This window comes from Phoenix dactylifera, chromosome 12, assembly GCF_009389715.1.
Source record: "Phoenix dactylifera cultivar Barhee BC4 chromosome 12, palm_55x_up_171113_PBpolish2nd_filt_p, whole genome shotgun sequence".
Classification (NCBI taxonomy): Eukaryota; Viridiplantae; Streptophyta; class Magnoliopsida; order Arecales; family Arecaceae; genus Phoenix; species Phoenix dactylifera.
Window position 1 is genome coordinate 4,598,578 of NC_052403.1, and position 17,341 is coordinate 4,615,918.

At 38.9% G+C, this 17,341-nt stretch overlaps 3 protein-coding genes across 5 annotated transcripts; 1 reads left to right on the top strand and 2 right to left on the bottom strand.

The window, feature by feature from the left end:
• Nucleotides 1-573: 573 nt before the first annotated feature.
• On the top strand, nt 574-5,036 carry LOC103706007 (protein ENHANCED DISEASE RESISTANCE 4-like). 2 transcript variants are annotated; one of them, XM_039132381.1, is made up of 3 exons: nt 574-1,005; nt 2,089-2,329; nt 2,508-5,036. In XM_039132381.1, the coding sequence occupies exons 2-3, from the start codon at nt 2,212-2,214 to the stop codon at nt 4,256-4,258; spliced, it is 1,869 nt and encodes a 622-aa protein (XP_038988309.1). In that variant the 5' UTR covers nt 574-1,005; nt 2,089-2,211; the 3' UTR covers nt 4,259-5,036. The 2 variants fall into 2 exon arrangements, with proteins under 2 accessions (XP_038988309.1, XP_008788158.2); XM_008789936.3 differs by lacking the exon at nt 574-1,005 and having other exon boundaries at nt 1,225-2,329.
• LOC103705972 (probable RNA-binding protein EIF1AD) lies at nt 4,913-9,608 on the bottom strand. Of its 2 annotated transcripts, none has more exons than XM_008789893.4 (4): nt 9,297-9,608; nt 7,476-7,551; nt 7,183-7,309; nt 4,913-5,490 (listed from the first exon to the last, which is right to left on the bottom strand). In XM_008789893.4, the coding sequence occupies exons 1-4, from the start codon at nt 9,420-9,422 to the stop codon at nt 5,295-5,297; spliced, it is 525 nt and encodes a 174-aa protein (XP_008788115.2). In that variant the 5' UTR covers nt 9,423-9,608; the 3' UTR covers nt 4,913-5,294. The 2 variants fall into 2 exon arrangements, with proteins under 2 accessions (XP_008788115.2, XP_038988310.1); XM_039132382.1 differs by lacking the exon at nt 9,297-9,608 and adding an exon at nt 8,977-8,999.
• A 696-nt stretch (nt 9,609-10,304) lies between these two features.
• On the bottom strand, nt 10,305-15,030 carry LOC103705973 (transcription elongation factor TFIIS-like). Its single transcript, XM_008789895.4, has 2 exons — nt 14,628-15,030; nt 10,305-11,551 (listed from the first exon to the last, which is right to left on the bottom strand). The coding sequence occupies exons 1-2, from the start codon at nt 14,784-14,786 to the stop codon at nt 10,559-10,561; spliced, it is 1,152 nt and encodes a 383-aa protein (XP_008788117.2). The 5' UTR covers nt 14,787-15,030; the 3' UTR covers nt 10,305-10,558.
• Between the last annotated feature and the right edge of the window lie 2,311 nt (nt 15,031-17,341).

Here is a 17,341-nt window from a genome sequence, read left to right on the forward strand (position 1 = left end):
CAGCTTATTAGGTCCAATATTTAAATCCGAGCACTATATTTCAGGTTGATTTTGGATCGGGTTAGCAGATTATTAACCTCTACTTGTAACATTGCTGTACTAACTAGCAACTTCTATACCAGCAGATTACATTGCAATCACCAATGCATGATTTACCATGTCTACCACTAAAGATCATTAATTGCAAAAAAATACTTTTTCATGAATCACGCTAATTCCTTTTTGGCACACCACTCTGCTCTTCATCTTGACATGGTATCCAGAGAATCGCCAGCCCCCACATGACACTCACCTAACATTGATGTTACACCAATCTTCGGTTGCCACATCTAATTATCTTGATTGGAAAGTAATTTTTTGCAAAGCTACTAACTTTTAGGCCAAAGTCAAACCTCGTTGCAGGATATATATATATATATAGTTTGCTTAATGATCCAAATCATTGCCTTGTGGCCAGTATTTGCTTATAATAAAGCACCCAACTGTTCTTACTTTAGTTTTACGACGAGAAGAGAAGAAAGATGAGCCTAGGCATAGCGTGGACTTCAACGCTCTCTCAAAAGTCTTCCTCAAACTCTCTCCGGCCGGCTTCTCTTCCCCCACCTTCTCATAGAATGATTTCAACTCTCCTCCACTGACCAGCGCCCTCAATACGCTTCGATCGAGAGAGAAAGAGTGAGAGAGGGAGAGGGAGGGGCAAGAAAGAGAGGAGTCGTCACCTTTCCTCCATCCTGTCTCGAGGATCTTGTCGCCCCATTTTCTTCATATATTCTGTTGGTATTCTCTCTGTCTGCGTAAAAAAAGAAAAGGGAGTATATTATTTTTCATACATATATGTATATATATTCTTGACCTTTTTCGAAGTGTTATTGTTACATGGCATAGCTCTCGTTCTCAGTAGCTTCGTTTCTATTCTCTTTGCTCTTCCCCATGTAAATACTTCGAAAAGAAAGAGAAAAGGAAGAAGAATTAAAGGCATTAAATCTTCCAATCCAAATCTCCGAGGTAACTTTTCTCTTCTTTGCTCCCTTATCTGTTTCTTTATGGCAGCTAGCTGTTAAAGATGTTTGCTTTGGTGTTCTCAATGACTCTATTGGTTTAGTCTATGGGTTAGTTTCAGTTTTTTTTTTATTATTATGGAATTTAGTTTCAGTTTTTTGATTGAATTTGTTTAGGTGAAATATTGTTTAACAACCATGTTTAGTTGACTTTATTTCTAAATTTAGTCTAATGCGTTTGCTGGAACTCGGAATTGTTTTTTGTCTCAATTCTGTCGATTGGTATGCTTAGTTAGTTCTATAGAATGAATTTTCCTTAAATTTGCATTGAATATCCTCTTGTCGATCTCTGAATCGAACTGCTTATTTGAGTTCTAGAAGAATGTTGCAAGATTTTCCCTTCACTTCCTTCTGATATGAGGGAAAAATAAACCAATTTTTGTCTCTGTTATCGGTGGGGAGCTTTGGGTATCTTAGTCTCCTATTCCTTCGATTTATCTAGATACAGCCTCTGTGATCTTGGAGCAAAGGAGGAATTTATCCAGTTGCCCAGTTTCGTAGGCTTCTAAGGTTTCTTTTCCATAAATGATCTTGTTTATAAGAAAGGCAACAAGCTGTGATCCCACGTCGCCCTGCTCCCATTTCCATTGGCATTGTGTTTCAGTTGTTCATGGCTTTATGTAATGGATGCAGTACTTCAATTGACTGCTGTGGTTTTATACATGCACTTCAATTTGCCCATGCACTTCAATTGGTGTTTTATTGAACCATCCTCAGTATTTCTTTTTGCATTACGGATCCGACTACTTTACATGCACATTCTCTCAAGATCACTTATCACTTCATTTAATATAAACTAGATTTCAAAAGTTGACTGCTGTCTTGTCCCCTCCACATTTGATTCAATCTTCATTATGGAATTCTAGTAGGATTCATAGTGTTTTAGTCTTCTTATGTCAAATAGGATTCCTTTTAGGCAAGACATATCGAGGTTAGGGCTTTCCATTGCTCTTATGTATATAGACATCTTAATTAGTCTAAAATCTGGAGACCATTTAATCTGTCTTATACTCTGACTCACATGTTACAGAGCTTGTTTTTTGGTAAGATCAGAACAAACTGAAAGGCTTGGAGGAGAGGATAGATGCCAATTTTCTTCATTGGAATGTCTGTTTAAATTTTTGGCTTATATATTTGGAGCCTTCAGACAACCATGGAGGGCAGTTCCACTAAATTCCGGGTTGTGAGATGCCCAAAATGCCTCAAACTTCTGGTGGAATATGCTGATACTCCAGTATACCAGTGTGGTGGATGCAGCACGGTCCTTCGAGGTTGGTTCTTCTCCACTCTTTTTAAACACCAATGCATTTCCATCTCTCCTTTTCTTCAAGATATCAATTTGATCTTCAACAAAACAAAATGCTAAAGGAAAATATAGAATCAGTCTTGATCATCACTGTAAAGTTGAACATATCAGTTTTGATGATTTTTTTATATATATACTTGCAGCCAAAAATAGTACTGCTGCTGGAGAAAATGTTAACACAAAATCAACCGAAACCAATAATTCTGAGAGTCTTGCAGACAATGGCTTCTCAGATAATGGATCAACCTCTTCTGTGAAACAAATGATTGCATGCTCCACAAGTGCGCACTCTTCGGAGTTGGAGCGCGAGGAAAAGGAAACCATGCTTTCAAACATCTACTCCTCTTATTCAAGTGCAGAACATAATCAGCAAGAGGATGGAGAAACCTCTGGTAAAGAAAATGGTTCAAATACCAATCAACTTGCTGTCAGAAGTGATGCATCCCAGAGCCAACCAGATGAAGGCTTTCATTCTAAAACTGAGGTGGAGGAATCTCTGGAGCGACTTCAGCAACATTCAGGGAGCTCAAAGGTAATGAATAAAGTGGAAGAACCTCCTGACTCCAGCCAGAGTGTTGCCTCTGAGGAGGATACGGTTGAAAGAGGATCCGGTGACGGCCTTGACCTTAGTTACTCTCAAGATTATGATGGCAGTATATCTTCTTCTGATGCTGGGTGCAACAATCGCACCCGGGAGAGATTTCTGCGTCGATCTGGAAGAACTTTTAAACAACCCAAAGTTTTGGATATGGCTGATATCAAAGGAAAGCGAGGGAGCCAAATGACAATTGATGTTGAAGCAGACCTTCAGGTCAGCAGGACCCTCTCATCAAAATTATCAAATGAGAGGCATGGCTCCGATATCATGAGGAGCTTTAATATGAAGAGAGATGAATTCTCTTCCAAATATGGGATGTATGAACTAGACAAAGAGACCTCCTTTCATTCTGAAGATTTTCATTCAGTACAGAACTGGATGGAACCAGAAAATGGACCTACAGGTTCTCCATCAAGAGGATCGCATTTCCAACATGATTTTTCCAACAGCAAATCATCAAAACACCTCAGATATGACAGAGTGAATTCATTAAGGAATATGGATGAATTAAAAAAACTTGTTCATGGATTTTGGGATCAAAGAACAGAAGGGAGAAAACCTTACTTCAGAGGCACTGATTGCGAGCAGCAATTCTATCACAAGTCCAAGAACCAACCTCCTCAGTATTTTAAATCAAACTTACTTCACCGTCCACCTGATGCACTTTATGGCCCGAGACAGATTACATCCCAACAGTATCAGTTCTCGCAAATGGCTTTCTCCGGAGAGCCCTGCTGTTCCTGTTTGCATAGCCGTCTGGAAGACCAACGACTGCAGTTGCAGAGCAACCGCTGTATTGATGATATATGTAGAGCTCATGCCTACACGCTGTGCTCCCATTCTTCAGCAGCTGGAAGCTCACGTACGCTTGACCATGAGCAGGAGCTGTTGCGTTACAATGAGAAAAGGAAGCCCAAAAAGAACCATTGCCGGCCTATCTCCGGGGGTGCTCCTTTCATCATCTGCTGCAATTGCTTCGAATTGCTTCAGCTACCAGCTGATTTTCTCGTATTGAGGAGGAGACTGCATAAGCTGCAATGTGCTGCCTGTTCCAAAGTTCTTGCACTATCATTTCCTGCTAAAGCTTGCATTAGCCCTCTGGCTCCTCCTATCAAGGAGGTGCATCTACACGCCGAGGAGGCCGATCGCACGCTGCATATCTCGAGAAATTCTTCTGCAGGAAAAAATGTCAAGCAGACCTCAGGGTCACAACTTCATCGGCTCATGGGGTACTCTTCAGCTAGTGAGCTACTATATCGACGTTGGGATATTGATGGAGGTTATGAAAGCATTTAGAATATCTGTGGTACCTAATTCTGACAGACCTTCTCGGGAAAGCATGCAATCGATGGATCGAGCAAGTGACGAATGTGTCTTTCATGTCATGAGCAAATAGGACCTTGTACTGATCCAGAGGTTCTTTGCTTTATGATGGACTGGTGAAAGAGGCTACAAGGGAGTTGACGCATGAACTGGCGAGCGTGAAATTGCAAGTTCATGCAGATGAAAGTACTATCCCAGATCCTTGATATCCCAGATTCTTGTTAGCTTTTGTGCATAGATGATTAAAAACCATTTGTGAATAGATAATCAAAAACAATCTCTCCCTCTTCACTTAGAGACTATCTGAATGATACAATTTTTTCAGCTCATGTCTGCGTCATTATTTTTTTTTTTCTCTTATATATTGGCAAATCTTCCTTCATGGAATTCTCGGCTTTCACAACTATAGTATTGCCTTCTCTGAAAGGTACTTCGTGTGAAAGGCCCTTGCGTTTGGCCATTTGATGGTACCATGCTAGCTTCCATCCCCTAAAGTAGAATTTATAGTTGAGATCACAAACAAGCTGCATTGCTTGAGGTTGTTTCACTTCATATGACAAGCGTATTTCTCCAGTGTCCTGAAAACTTGCATTACCAGGTAAAACGGTTATTGTCAAGACTGTCTGATTAAACTTTAAGAATTCGACTTTTTATAGGAAAAGAGTTAACTGATTGGATAATTTATGAGGACGTCAGCTCATACAATAGTTTGACTACATAGTTTGATGACAGTGCTGTGTGTAACCAGCCAGAATCCAACAGAAAAATACTTGGGCAACAATCTATTCGTGTATATTCGAAACTCGCTTCAGTTCAATGACGACCCTTTTGCCCCTTCTAGGCCATCAAGAGCTGTGTGAATGCATCATCCTTTAAACTAACTTCCTACCAATGCTGCTGTCTGATACAAAGAATACATGCAACCGCGAAGCTGTCTTCAGAGTTAAAATGGGCTGCAGATTTCCCAGTTCAGCACTGGAGACCATCCCTTCAACTAATATATGGTGTCCTAAGAACCATGATCGCGATCTGAACTGCTATCAGAATCTGAGTACAGCTCAACAGGCCTATTCCTGTTCAAATTTGCTTCAAGTGGTGGGAGGCTATCATCATCGTCAGAATTTGATCCCTCTTCACCCCCAGATGTTGGTCTTTGTACGTGGGATATTGAATCATCCACCATTGTAGTTCTGAAGATGGCAGGCCTGCATGGATGTCAACAAGAAATACGGCAAAAAGTCACATAATTGCTAAAACCAATACGGGCACAAACATAAGTTTCGCATTCAAAGTGGTTCTAGTTAAGTGAGGTTGTTACAGTGTCTCCCATCACATTGAATTTCCAATTCCGTGTCTTGATTTAAGAAAGGCAATGTCCCATAAGTTTTGCATTCAAAGTGGTTCTAGTTAAGTGAGGTTGTTACAGTGTCTCCCATCGCATTGAATTTCCAATTCCATGTCTTGATTTAAGAAAGGCAATGTCCCAAAAAACTCAGAATTGGTTTCATCTAAGATAATGTTAGTTATCCAAATTGGAGAGAATTCAGAAGTTAAAGATGATTACAGCATTCATGATGCTAACAAATTAATGGAGGCACATGCAATAAGATGCTCAGTATATGAAAGATTATCTCATCATGGTTAGAAAGGTGAGTACATTCAACCATCGAGAAGCTAGCAAACAGTGAAGCTTCCTGAAAGGACCGTTTATGTGGATATTTCCTATTTTATTAAACATTAACAGTTTTCTATCCCCCCCTGACATATGAATTTCCTCTCTAGTATGTCTTCTCCTTCCTAACCCCCATTTTGCCATCCAAATCTTCTTGGTCATCATGGTCTGCTCCTTCTCTTTTGTAACATAATGCTAGGAACTTAGCAAAGTGGACATTTACTTGTTTTCGGTAAGTGAACAACCTTTTCTTTTGAAGTCTTGATCAGCAATAACTTACGATTACAGAAAAGAATATTAGAACTTAATTGAAGTTTTTAGAAGTGATCACTCTTCTCTAAAATAATTACTTCTCCTATAGAATTAAGTGCAGATTATTTTACAAGACATGCCTCATGTATAATCAAGATACAAGACTAAAAAGCATATACGAACTCATACAAAAGAAATATAAATTGTAGATGTATTTTCAATTCTTACCAAAACAGAAATTGGAGATGTATTTGCTAGTTATAATCATAAAATTAGCAAATAAATTAACTGCCTGCCACTACAGCAATTAAGATATATTTGTACAATTCAATACAAAGCATGAAGCCCATGAATCAGACGGCATACCAAATACTGATAAATCTTTTGGGAACACTAAGCAAACAAAAGAGATTAATTTCATATAATTCGATGGCTGATTCAAACTAAATCAAAATTCAAGAGTACTGTGTTAGAAACAATAGCAAAAGGCAACCAATCAGTGATAAATCTGACTGTCGGGATAAAAAATGTACGAGGGACTCATGGAGAATCCAGGGAAAACTTTCAGAAACCATTTCTGATAAGATGTTGCATATTGATGTTTTCCTTCGGTTGTATTCCTCAAAGATGATTTCCATAAGTTTCCTACAGTGATTCTGAGGAATCCAAGCAATTGGTTTAGTTGTTCATCTGATACAAAAATAGAACATTGAAAAAAAGGTTCTGCTAAATGTGGTTGACAGCACTAAACATTCTTATGCTTCCCTTTATCACTAAATACTGGGCTTAACTTATGAGAATTAGTATTCGTTGTATTTTCTTTGATATGTTGGCGGAGACTTTTCATATTGAAGAGAACCAGATTAACAGTATCACATTTACCCTGCATAAATTGGATCTTGGTTCAAGGAGTCCTGTCTCTGCCAACTCTACTAAGAAGACATTAAACCATAATAATCACATACTGACTCACCATTCTGGAGATTTTTCAAGCTTGCGAACTTGGTCATGAAAAAGAACTCGTGAAACCATACACACTATCTTGCTACCTGATTCAAGGGCCTTCTCCCTCCCACTTTCATCTACCACAACAAAATTTCCTGCATGGTCAATGAAAATGGAAAATCACTTCAAAGGCATTACCAAGTGCTTGAAAAAATGATATACAACTAATAATAGTTAGAATGCTTAATTAACTAGAAAAACTAGATGTTAGTAAAGACTAACATAATTCTTTTTTTTAAGGTCAGAATATTCTAGAATCACCTTTTTTAATCCAAAAGCTCCTCTGGAATTTGGCTGGGAATAGAGCCAGAGATTTAACGGCTTTGGCATCCATAACCTAAGAAAAGTAAAACAATATATAAGCAAGAGCTTATGGGACATGAAACAAAGCACCGAGTTCAGGTCTAAACAATAGTAAACGTAACAGAAGTATCATATTTTTTTTAAGCTGTAGCTTCAAAGGCATGAATGATGAGACATCATATTGTGCAAAGATTTGCTGGGTTATCACAGCTGAATCTTTGTCTCGGTTTGGATATTAACTTCCTGCTAACTAGCTATTTCTTTGACTTGATGATAAAGCTGCATTTACCCCAACATAATAGAAATCTATAACACTCTCATGCAAGATTTAGATTCTATCTTTATGACATCAATTGCTACAATTTGGTAATCTCCTGCCAAAGCAATAACTTACCAGGCACTCCCGATCTTTTTTGCGGTCACATGCCTATCCATTTTTGTCATTCAATCATTTCAAAGACTAAATCTTCAGCCAAAGATTTCCTATATTTTGATCTTTTTTCCTCTAAAACAGCATCTAAGTTTTCCCACTCCTGTTTCACAAGCTCTCCTTACAAGCTTTGCGAGCTATATTTTTATAAATTGACCATACCATCTCATTTGGTTCTACATCTCTTTCTTTCTTAATAGATCAATTGCCACTTTCTCTACCAATTTCAACAATTTTCTTTTACTATGTTTACATATTTATATTGGCATCTCTACCAAGCTACGCTCATCCATTTAACAATCTAGACCTTTCTTATACTACGCAAACAAAAACAAGCCAAAGTTAACTCATACTCAGCAGCAATAGGCACTAGCCCAGTATCCTCATGGTCAAAGTCATTCAGGAAAATGCCAATACCTAATAATCAATGAACATGTTTAGTGATGAGGTCAAGGGAGGTCGGACTTCGGCCCGCGTGTCCAGCGCCAGGGGGGAATCTTCCGCCCTCCGACCTCGTCCCCACCAGTCTGAAACAGCGGAGGCGACTGCTTCTCACGGTTCTGCCCCACAAAAGGCGTCTCTAAAGAGAAAGGGGTTGCCCCCTCCACTTAAGGAACAGACCTCTCCGCTATTTAGTCGATGTGGGACTAAGTCCAGGCCCCTTTATTCCCACAACATTTAGTAATCCAAGAAGTGAAAGGCTAACTAATTACAGTTTGCAATTCTTTTTCTATATGTAACTAAAGGGGCACAAACAGCATAGCCACATGCAGCAGAAGCTGCAATGTATCAATGCGCAATCGAAAGTATGAAGCCAGGAATAACATCACTGGCTGTTATGCTTCCCCCAGCTATAAACAAATCTCCAGAAGAAGAATCAGTCCAAAACCTTTCCTTGTAGACCCGACAACAAATAGCCAAATTCGAATAGAGCACAGCTAGATTCAGACCTCAAGCAAAATATTAAGGAAAACACTTCTATAAAGAAAAGGTAACACACTAACGATATGTTCTCAAAGACAAACGCACCAACATAATGTCACCATTGAAAGCATGCTTTCCCATAGACCAAAAACTGCACTGCAGACAAAAAAATAAAACTCACAGAAGGAAAAAATAATAATAGTTTGGAAAGCAACCACTTCAAGATTTCTTTTTTTTCCATAAAAATTTGAGAAATATATGAGCCACTGTTCATGTATGCGCATGCGAATATACACAAACACACATCCGCATAACGAATCGTAGAATAGCAATCAAAAGATCAAAAAAATCGCATGAAGATTAACAAATTTAGATGAATTTTACCAAATATTATCTCTAGCAATTAGAAAAGAAGGCGGCCCTACCTCGATGACGTTGGAACCCCTAAGGGACACGACCTGCATGATGCTCTGCCCTTCTTGCAGAGAGAGCCCTTCCTCTTGGGATGCTCTTCTCAGATTCTTTCTCCCCGATCTCATGGTGTTCGACATCGCTTCTCCGCCGAGGTCCTCGACGCCGGAGAACCAGGACTTAAAGTAAGTGCTGCCGCCGCCCCTATTTCCGCGGCACGCTCATCTCTCTCAGGGTCTTTCAATCGACCTACTTTATTCGTTAGGTTAAGAGTCGCGCGCGCGGCCTCCAGGGGTCTTTCTATCCTCCGTTGAGCGCAGGAGCGGCGCCTAAGCCCGAGCCCAGACTATCCAATTGATTCAAGCGAACGAGGCGGAAAAAACCCGGTTATCTTATTTCTTTGGCCGGACTTTTAACACGTAGGCTTTTGACCGCTTCCATTTTACTTTTTAGTCCTAGATTGACTTGTACGAGATTTACCCATGCCTACACCTGTATCATGCATATTTATAACAGTTCTTGTATTCAATTATATTATTTTTGTATGCAGTTATATGATCCTTGTAAACGTTTGCATCAGCAAGGAAGCAGACATGACTGCAGATCTTACAAACAAATGATCCATGTACAAAGGACATGCAAAGCATGACGGATGACAGATTTGCACCTTAAGTGGCAGAAAAACATGCCGAAACCAAATAAATCTGCATATTGACGCACAGCTCATGGAGAAATATTTTTATTTCCCTCAGAAGTTGTGAAGGCCTAAAATTCAAGTCATGCAGTAATCACCAGACTAGACAGCAAGCACATCTTCAGCTATTTACTGTTCCACAGGATATGCAAGGCATGCGACCAGCTGGGAAAGGACTAGGAGAAAGCATTTGATAACTGCCTAGGATTCCATTGACAGGTGACATGTCAGTGGTTTGCCATGTCTCTATTATTTATTTGAATTGACAAATACACTTTTAACACTTTTGGTTAACTTACTTCTCATGTTTCTCCACCTAGAGTGTCCTGAGAGGAGCATCCTTACTAAGGAGTGCAATGGATACAAAGCTCTAGCTGCAAGCTGGGGCAACAGAAACCAAATGACAGAAATACATTAACCATTTTGAAGATTGCAGGTAGCATTGTAACTAAACTCTAACAAGGAACAGCAATGAGGTACATAGGAAATTAAAGACTGAAGATCTAGTCTATCAGATCTGAGCATGATAAAAGACGAGGCGCTCAGCAAACTTGACTGCAATTGTTCTGCTACATGGTGCGGTCAACAGAATTTCCAGTGGTTGTTGCAGTTTACGCACGTTACAAAAGTCGTCATTGGCTCATCAGCACTCCGAGTTTGCAGCTGGTAGTAAGTGCACTTCCGCTGTCCACACCGGCCACATTTAAACTGATCGGTTGTAGCTTTAGGAGCTCCTCCACGTTCACACTCAAACAGAGCCTTCTCTTTAATCTGCTTATTTTCAAGCTTTCTCTCATCACTAGCCATCTCTTCAGGAGTCATTTCAACAAGTTTCTCAGGCTTCACTTGTCCAAGGAGAACCCGTCTACGCAGATCAGAGTTTTTCCCATCCTTTAAATTGAACATAATGGACCTATATTTAAGCTTCTGAGCACCATTAGAACGGCCTAGCTTTTCAAACATCACAGACTCCACTGTGACTGCAACTCGAATTGGGTCACAAGCATCTACTTCACCTAAGATGTTTCTCACTTCATCCCTACTATCTGCACTTGTCTCACCAGGAACTTTAGAGAAAGCTTCAGCAAGAAGTTCCCGGAGTTTATCACGCACAGGATCATTACATTTGATCAATGATGTCAGCTTTGGAGGACCAACTCGGAAGGATGATGGCTTCTTGATAACAGAATCCCGGTTCTCTTCCCTCAAGATCCTCTCAACTTTGATATTTTGACCTGAAGGCTCATTGTTTCCTGCCTCGGTCTTTTCAGACTTCAAAGTCCCAGCCTCCATCAACCCATCTGAATCCTTCTTCTCAGCCTTGAGCTTTTCTGAATCCAAAATCTTGTCAAACTTAATGGACCCAGCCTTTGAAATCTTGTCAACCTTGACAGTCTCTGCTTTCTTAGATTTGACTTCAACTTTAAAAGAACTATTACTTTCAGTATTGCCATTTTTTTTACCATTAGCAGTCTCATCAATAACTACCTTTTTCCAGAACTGCAACAGGTCAGAAGCAACTGCTTGAATCTTCGAGTGAGGATGCTTAGTAAGATAGCGAAGACGTTTGCCAACCTGAAAAAATAAAAGAGTACAAAAAGCCTAACTGTGAGAAGCAGAACAGTAAGAAAGAAAACTCTGCAAAAATCATTAAGGGAAACAATGAGAACAGTAAACATATGACATCCTCACATTGAATAAATACCCTTACTGGAAACATAACTGCTCTTACATTCTGTGTAGTGCCTCTGAACTTTGATTTCATAATATTCATCTTGGATGGGAAAATAGTCACTTATAGAAAGCGTAGACATAGCTTCACTTTATAAGTGGTATGGATTAAGTCAGTATGTCATAACATTGGCACCGGATAAGTCCTGCTTGAACTGCATGAACTAGTATGTAAAGCATTCTCCCATCAAACCACATTAACTTCTCAAAACTGGATGTTTTATTAGGAATTTCATCATGAAAACAGACTAAACAGGAAAGTAATTCCTAATCCCATGCACAACTTGGGAAGCTCAAAGCATCCAAAAATAAGAATATACAATCATAGTCCATGGACCAAAGAATCTTACAAAAGCTTTTTTGTTATAATGGTCAAATTACATCTAAATTATACTAAGCTGGCATATTTTTCCCTATTAATAGTATCCACTTTTTGCTACCCCGTGTGTTTTCCACCTTTTGCTAGAGCCATATCAGATCTTCATTGCGGTTAAATAGTCCGACATCAAATTGGACAGGAACCTTGGTTGGTCTCATATACTCATAGGCCCTTCCATGTAGTAGCTAAAGCTTTTAGGGTGGATTTTAGCACGTTGCACATGCCCATGCCATCTCAATTGACTCTTAATTTATCCTTAATTTATGCAACTCCTATATCTCCTCACATATACTCATTTTTTTGATCTATCCTTTCTAGTTTCACCATACATCCATGTAAATATACTCCCATCGTAAGTCAATTTCTACATAATTCTAGCTAAAGATAATTGTAAAAGAAAAACACACTAAACAAACTAACAGGAATGCTAAATGCATAGAGACATTCAAAAACTTCTGATGACTTAGGCCTCATTTGACAGAGCTATTGGCAGTAGAGTTTTCAAAATCACTCCAATAATGCATCCGTGTTAGTAACTCTATCAAAAACTAGCATGTCAGTTCGACTAACAAATCAAACAATGACTGATTCAATTCTAAACATGCTCTCATATTTCCTCAACAAAGTAACTCAGATCCCACGATAGCACTCCACTTCAATAATATAACAAAATCACATTTTTAGAACTGCTGCACAAGAATTAGTATGAGAGGCCCTGATGCGAATAACTAAAAGACAACTCTCAGTTTTCTTTGCCACCCAGAATGTACAAGACCAAAACATTTCCATGAACCAGAAAAGTAATCTCCAATAGTGGCAAAGCCCAAACCTAACTGTGAGAAGCAGAACAGTAAGAAAGAAAACTCTGCAAAAATCATTAAGGGAAACAATGAGAACAGTAAACATATGACATCCTCACATTGAATAAATACCCTTACTGGAAACATAACTGCTCTTACATTCTGTGTAGTGCCTCTGAACTTTGATTTCATAATATTCATCTTGGATGGGAAAATAGTCACTTATAGAAAGCGTAGACATAGCTTCACTTTATAAGTGGTATGGATTAAGTCAGTATGTCATAACATTGGCACCGGATAAGTCCTGCTTGAACTGCATGAACTAGTATGTAAAGCATTCTCCCATCAAACCACATTAACTTCTCAAAACTGGATGTTTTATTAGGAATTTCATCATGAAAACAGACTAAACAGGAAAGTAATTCCTAATCCCATGCACAACTTGGGAAGCTCAAAGCATCCAAAAATAAGAATATACAATCATAGTCCATGGACCAAAGAATCTTACAAAAGCTTTTTTGTTATAATGGTCAAATTACATCTAAATTATACTAAGCTGGCATATTTTTCCCTATTAATAGTATCCACTTTTTGCTACCCCGTGTGTTTTCCACCTTTTGCTAGAGCCATATCAGATCTTCATTGCGGTTAAATAGTCCGACATCAAATTGGACAGGAACCTTGGTTGGTCTCATATACTCATAGGCCCTTCCATGTAGTAGCTAAAGCTTTTAGGGTGGATTTTAGCACGTTGCACATGCCCATGCCATCTCAATTGACTCTTAATTTATCCTTAATTTATGCAACTCCTATATCTCCTCACATATACTCATTTTTTTGATCTATCCTTTCTAGTTTCACCATACATCCATGTAAATATACTCCCATCGTAAGTCAATTTCTACATAATTCTAGCTAAAGATAATTGTAAAAGAAAAACACACTAAACAAACTAACAGGAATGCTAAATGCATAGAGACATTCAAAAACTTCTGATGACTTAGGCCTCATTTGACAGAGCTATTGGCAGTAGAGTTTTCAAAATCACTCCAATAATGCATCCGTGTTAGTAACTCTATCAAAAACTAGCATGTCAGTTCGACTAACAAATCAAACAATGACTGATTCAATTCTAAACATGCTCTCATATTTCCTCAACAAAGTAACTCAGATCCCACGATAGCACTCCACTTCAATAATATAACAAAATCACATTTTTAGAACTGCTGCACAAGAATTAGTATGAGAGGCCCTGATGCGAATAACTAAAAGACAACTCTCAGTTTTCTTTGCCACCCAGAATGTACAAGACCAAAACATTTCCATGAACCAGAAAAGTAATCTCCAATAGTGGCAAAGCCCAAACAGCCAGCCGACCTATTATCAAAAAATAAACTTTAACCACTCACCCAAAAAAAGGACCAACCAACCAAATGGCAAGCAATAAAAAAAATTTCAAAACAGACATTGAATGATTTATAATATCCCTCTCTCCACGATGGCTACATCCAATAAGAGAAATACCTTAGCTTCAATGAATATCAATATTAGCCCCAAAAAATCAGCTCTCTTCGATTCAAAGGAAGGTGGTTTTTACATCAAATCAAAAACCTACCCTACTCTCATCAACCACTAGAAAGACACGACTAGACACCAAAAAAGGACACTTTTTTCACCAGATCGAAGAGAAGACGACCAAAAGCCGTGACCTGAGACCCGAGAAACGAAAACAACGGCGCACCTGAGTGGCCACCAGAACATCCGTTGTGACCGGGATCTTCCTCAGCTGCCGCAGCGCATCCACACACCGATCCGCCTCCGGAAACGCGCTTCCATCCCCCGCCGCCGCGTCCGCCGCCCTCTTCGCGGCCTCGAACATCTCCAGAAGCTCCTCCTTCATGGCTCCCAGTTCGCCACCCAAGAATCGAAGAATGAATAGGAAAGAACCGCGCAAAAAAAAATCTGGACAAAGAAATTTGTTCCGAAAAACTGTAGAGGAGAAGATCGAAACCCCAAGAAGCGAAACAATCTATTGATAAAAACCCTAGAAATCTAGGAGGAGGAGAGGAGCAGAGGGCTTTGGCTTCCTCTCCGGCGTCCCGCTCTCATTCGCTCACGAGGGCGAGAAATAGAAGACAAGAACATAAGGCGGTAATCAACTTACTCTCGGTAACATTTATCACGACCGACGGAAAGGCAAGTGCTGGTCCGCGAAGTGGCTGGAACGAAAGATCGGACGGCCACATTGGTGCCACGTGTCTAGTATTGGACTGAGGGGAAGTGGAAATTTGTTTTAGGATATGGTAAACCTTGTAGCGAGTAGTTCTTAGAAAATTTCCTTGTCCTACGGAGGCTAGCGCGAATAGTTCTTGGGTCACGTGACAGGCGGGCGCGTCCTTTCCAAAAGGGGAGCGTGGTCGGGTGGCATATATGGAAATGACACAAAGCACGTGGGGACAAAAACTGGGCCCGCTCAAAGGCCGAAGGTGACCTCATCGTTCGTGGATAGAGGTTTTTATTATTATTATTTTTTATTTTTTATTTTTAGAGACGGGCCATTCATATTGTTCTGGCCAGAAGACGTTCAATAATAATAATAATAATAATATACCATGAAATTCTGCTGATGCGCTTACTCTAAATGATAAGCTACAAAAAGAGCCATCCACTTCACGGCCATTCATACTGTCACGCTTGGAATCTGCCGGCTAAGATCGCCATGACTGCACACTTTTTAGAGCAAGATTCTAGAAAATATGCTAGCCTGAAAAATTATCACAATTTCCATTCTGGTGAGCAAAATGATCTCAATTCATAACGAACAATAAAACTCATCCAATTACAAAATTTATTTATTCAACCGGTAACAATGATGCTCTATCTATTCATTTTTTTCTCATGTGATTTCAACCATAACTAAGTATTAAGACATTTGCAACATGCAACTCTAAAAAGCAAAAGAAAAAAAAAATTATGAGCTTTACAGCCTCATAAGAATTTCGAACTGTTACACTATAAGTAATAAGAAAATAATTAAATGAACAAAACCAGATAGAACGAATACCAAATCAATACTCAGAAGGTTCATATAAATAACATACACATAAGCTCTCGTTATCATCTTATCAAAGATTGCAACTCAGAAAGAAAAAGAGAAGAAGTAATGTGAGCTTTATAGCCAAGTGAGAATTCCGAATCGCTACACCATAAGTAATAAAAAAATAATCTATTAGCATATAAGATAAAATGAATATCATATCAGTACTCAAAAAGCTCATTCAAATAACATGCACATAATTTCAAGAGAATCTATGTAGCATTTTGGAAATTAGGGGTTGGGAGCTTAAAATTTTAGATCTTCTTACCAACTTCTAGAAAGCCTTGTGTCATTTTTATTCATCGTCCATGAACTTCACAGCCAATGAAACTTCATATTTCACACTTTATTCATAAGAAGATGCTCATTTTGAGACTATAAATTTATATACCTACACTCCCTCATTGATCCATTATTGTTTTTAGATAGATTGCTCGTTGATAAATTTAAATGTATTGCAGTCCAGGATCATCTCCTTGAGCAAGGTGACATAAAGAGGAGCCAAAATCAATTTGTTGGGCGAGTAAAGTGAAATTGGCATCTCATGAGGATAATTAATTCTATGAACCATTTTCCACAAAAGCTAAACTTGATGTGGAAGGTACATGGCCACCCTTGTTGGAATATCATTAGCATATATTTCTTGGCTGGAGTTTTCTCATGATTGCATCTTATTTTAATTGATAGAATTATTATTTGTCAATTTCATTTTTTTGGGACATTTAAGGAGATTGTCCAAGTTTTACCCCATAATATGTGCATGATAGAAGAGGGCATCATTTCGAGTCAATTAGTGGCACCATATTATGAAATTGGATGACATCTTTTGCTGGTAGTGTAATCACAGAGCTGTGCGACAAGGAGGCTGTTTAAGGCTTAAATACTAATACTAGAGTATGAGCACATCTCCATGATTCTGCAAGGGTCTCATCAATGAAAATGGCCTCAAAACCTGGTTTTCAAGGCAAACTCAAGCACCATTCACGCTAACATTTTGCTTCTCGCAAGTTCTTATAGGCTCTACCAAGTGCACAATTGGAAAGAGTATATATTCAAGGAAAGTGAAAGCTTCTTTTAACCAAGCTTCTCTCCTCAAAAAAAAAAAAAAATTGACATTGTGTAATACGACATCCAAGCTTTGAACCACTTTAGCCCCACAAGCTTTTAATAAAGTATGGGGATGTCCATATTACGTATATAGAGATTTTTTTTTTTAAAAAAAAAGAAGGGAAAAACTTCCTTATGATGTCCATTCACAATGAGCTCCAACTTTCTTGTGATCACACGCGGCAATGCCAAGTCGAAAAACCAGGGCCCGAGTAGCTTTAAGCCCCTTTTGTTTGAACTTTGAAGGAAGG

Excerpts from the sequence above, each read along its gene's own strand:
- LOC103706007 (XM_039132381.1), top strand. The coding sequence starts at position 2,212 with ATGGAGGGCAGTTCCACTAAATTCCGGGTTGTGAGATGCCCAAAATGC. Across the intron at positions 2,330-2,507 it reads ATGCAGCACGGTCCTTCGAG|CCAAAAATAGTACTGCTGCT; the intron begins GTTGGTTCTTCT and ends ATATACTTGCAG.
- LOC103705972 (XM_008789893.4), bottom strand. The coding sequence starts at position 9,422 with ATGTCGAACACCATGAGATCGGGGAGAAAGAATCTGAGAAGAGCATCC. Across the intron at positions 7,552-9,296 it reads GGGGTTCCAACGTCATCGAG|GTTATGGATGCCAAAGCCGT; the intron begins GTAGGGCCGCCT and ends TACTTTTCTTAG. Across the intron at positions 7,310-7,475 it reads GAGCTTTTGGATTAAAAAAG|GAAATTTTGTTGTGGTAGAT; the intron begins GTGATTCTAGAA and ends TTGACCATGCAG.
- LOC103705973 (XM_008789895.4), bottom strand. The coding sequence starts at position 14,786 with ATGAAGGAGGAGCTTCTGGAGATGTTCGAGGCCGCGAAGAGGGCGGCG. Across the intron at positions 11,552-14,627 it reads ATGTTCTGGTGGCCACTCAG|GTTGGCAAACGTCTTCGCTA; the intron begins GTGCGCCGTTGT and ends TTATTTTTTCAG.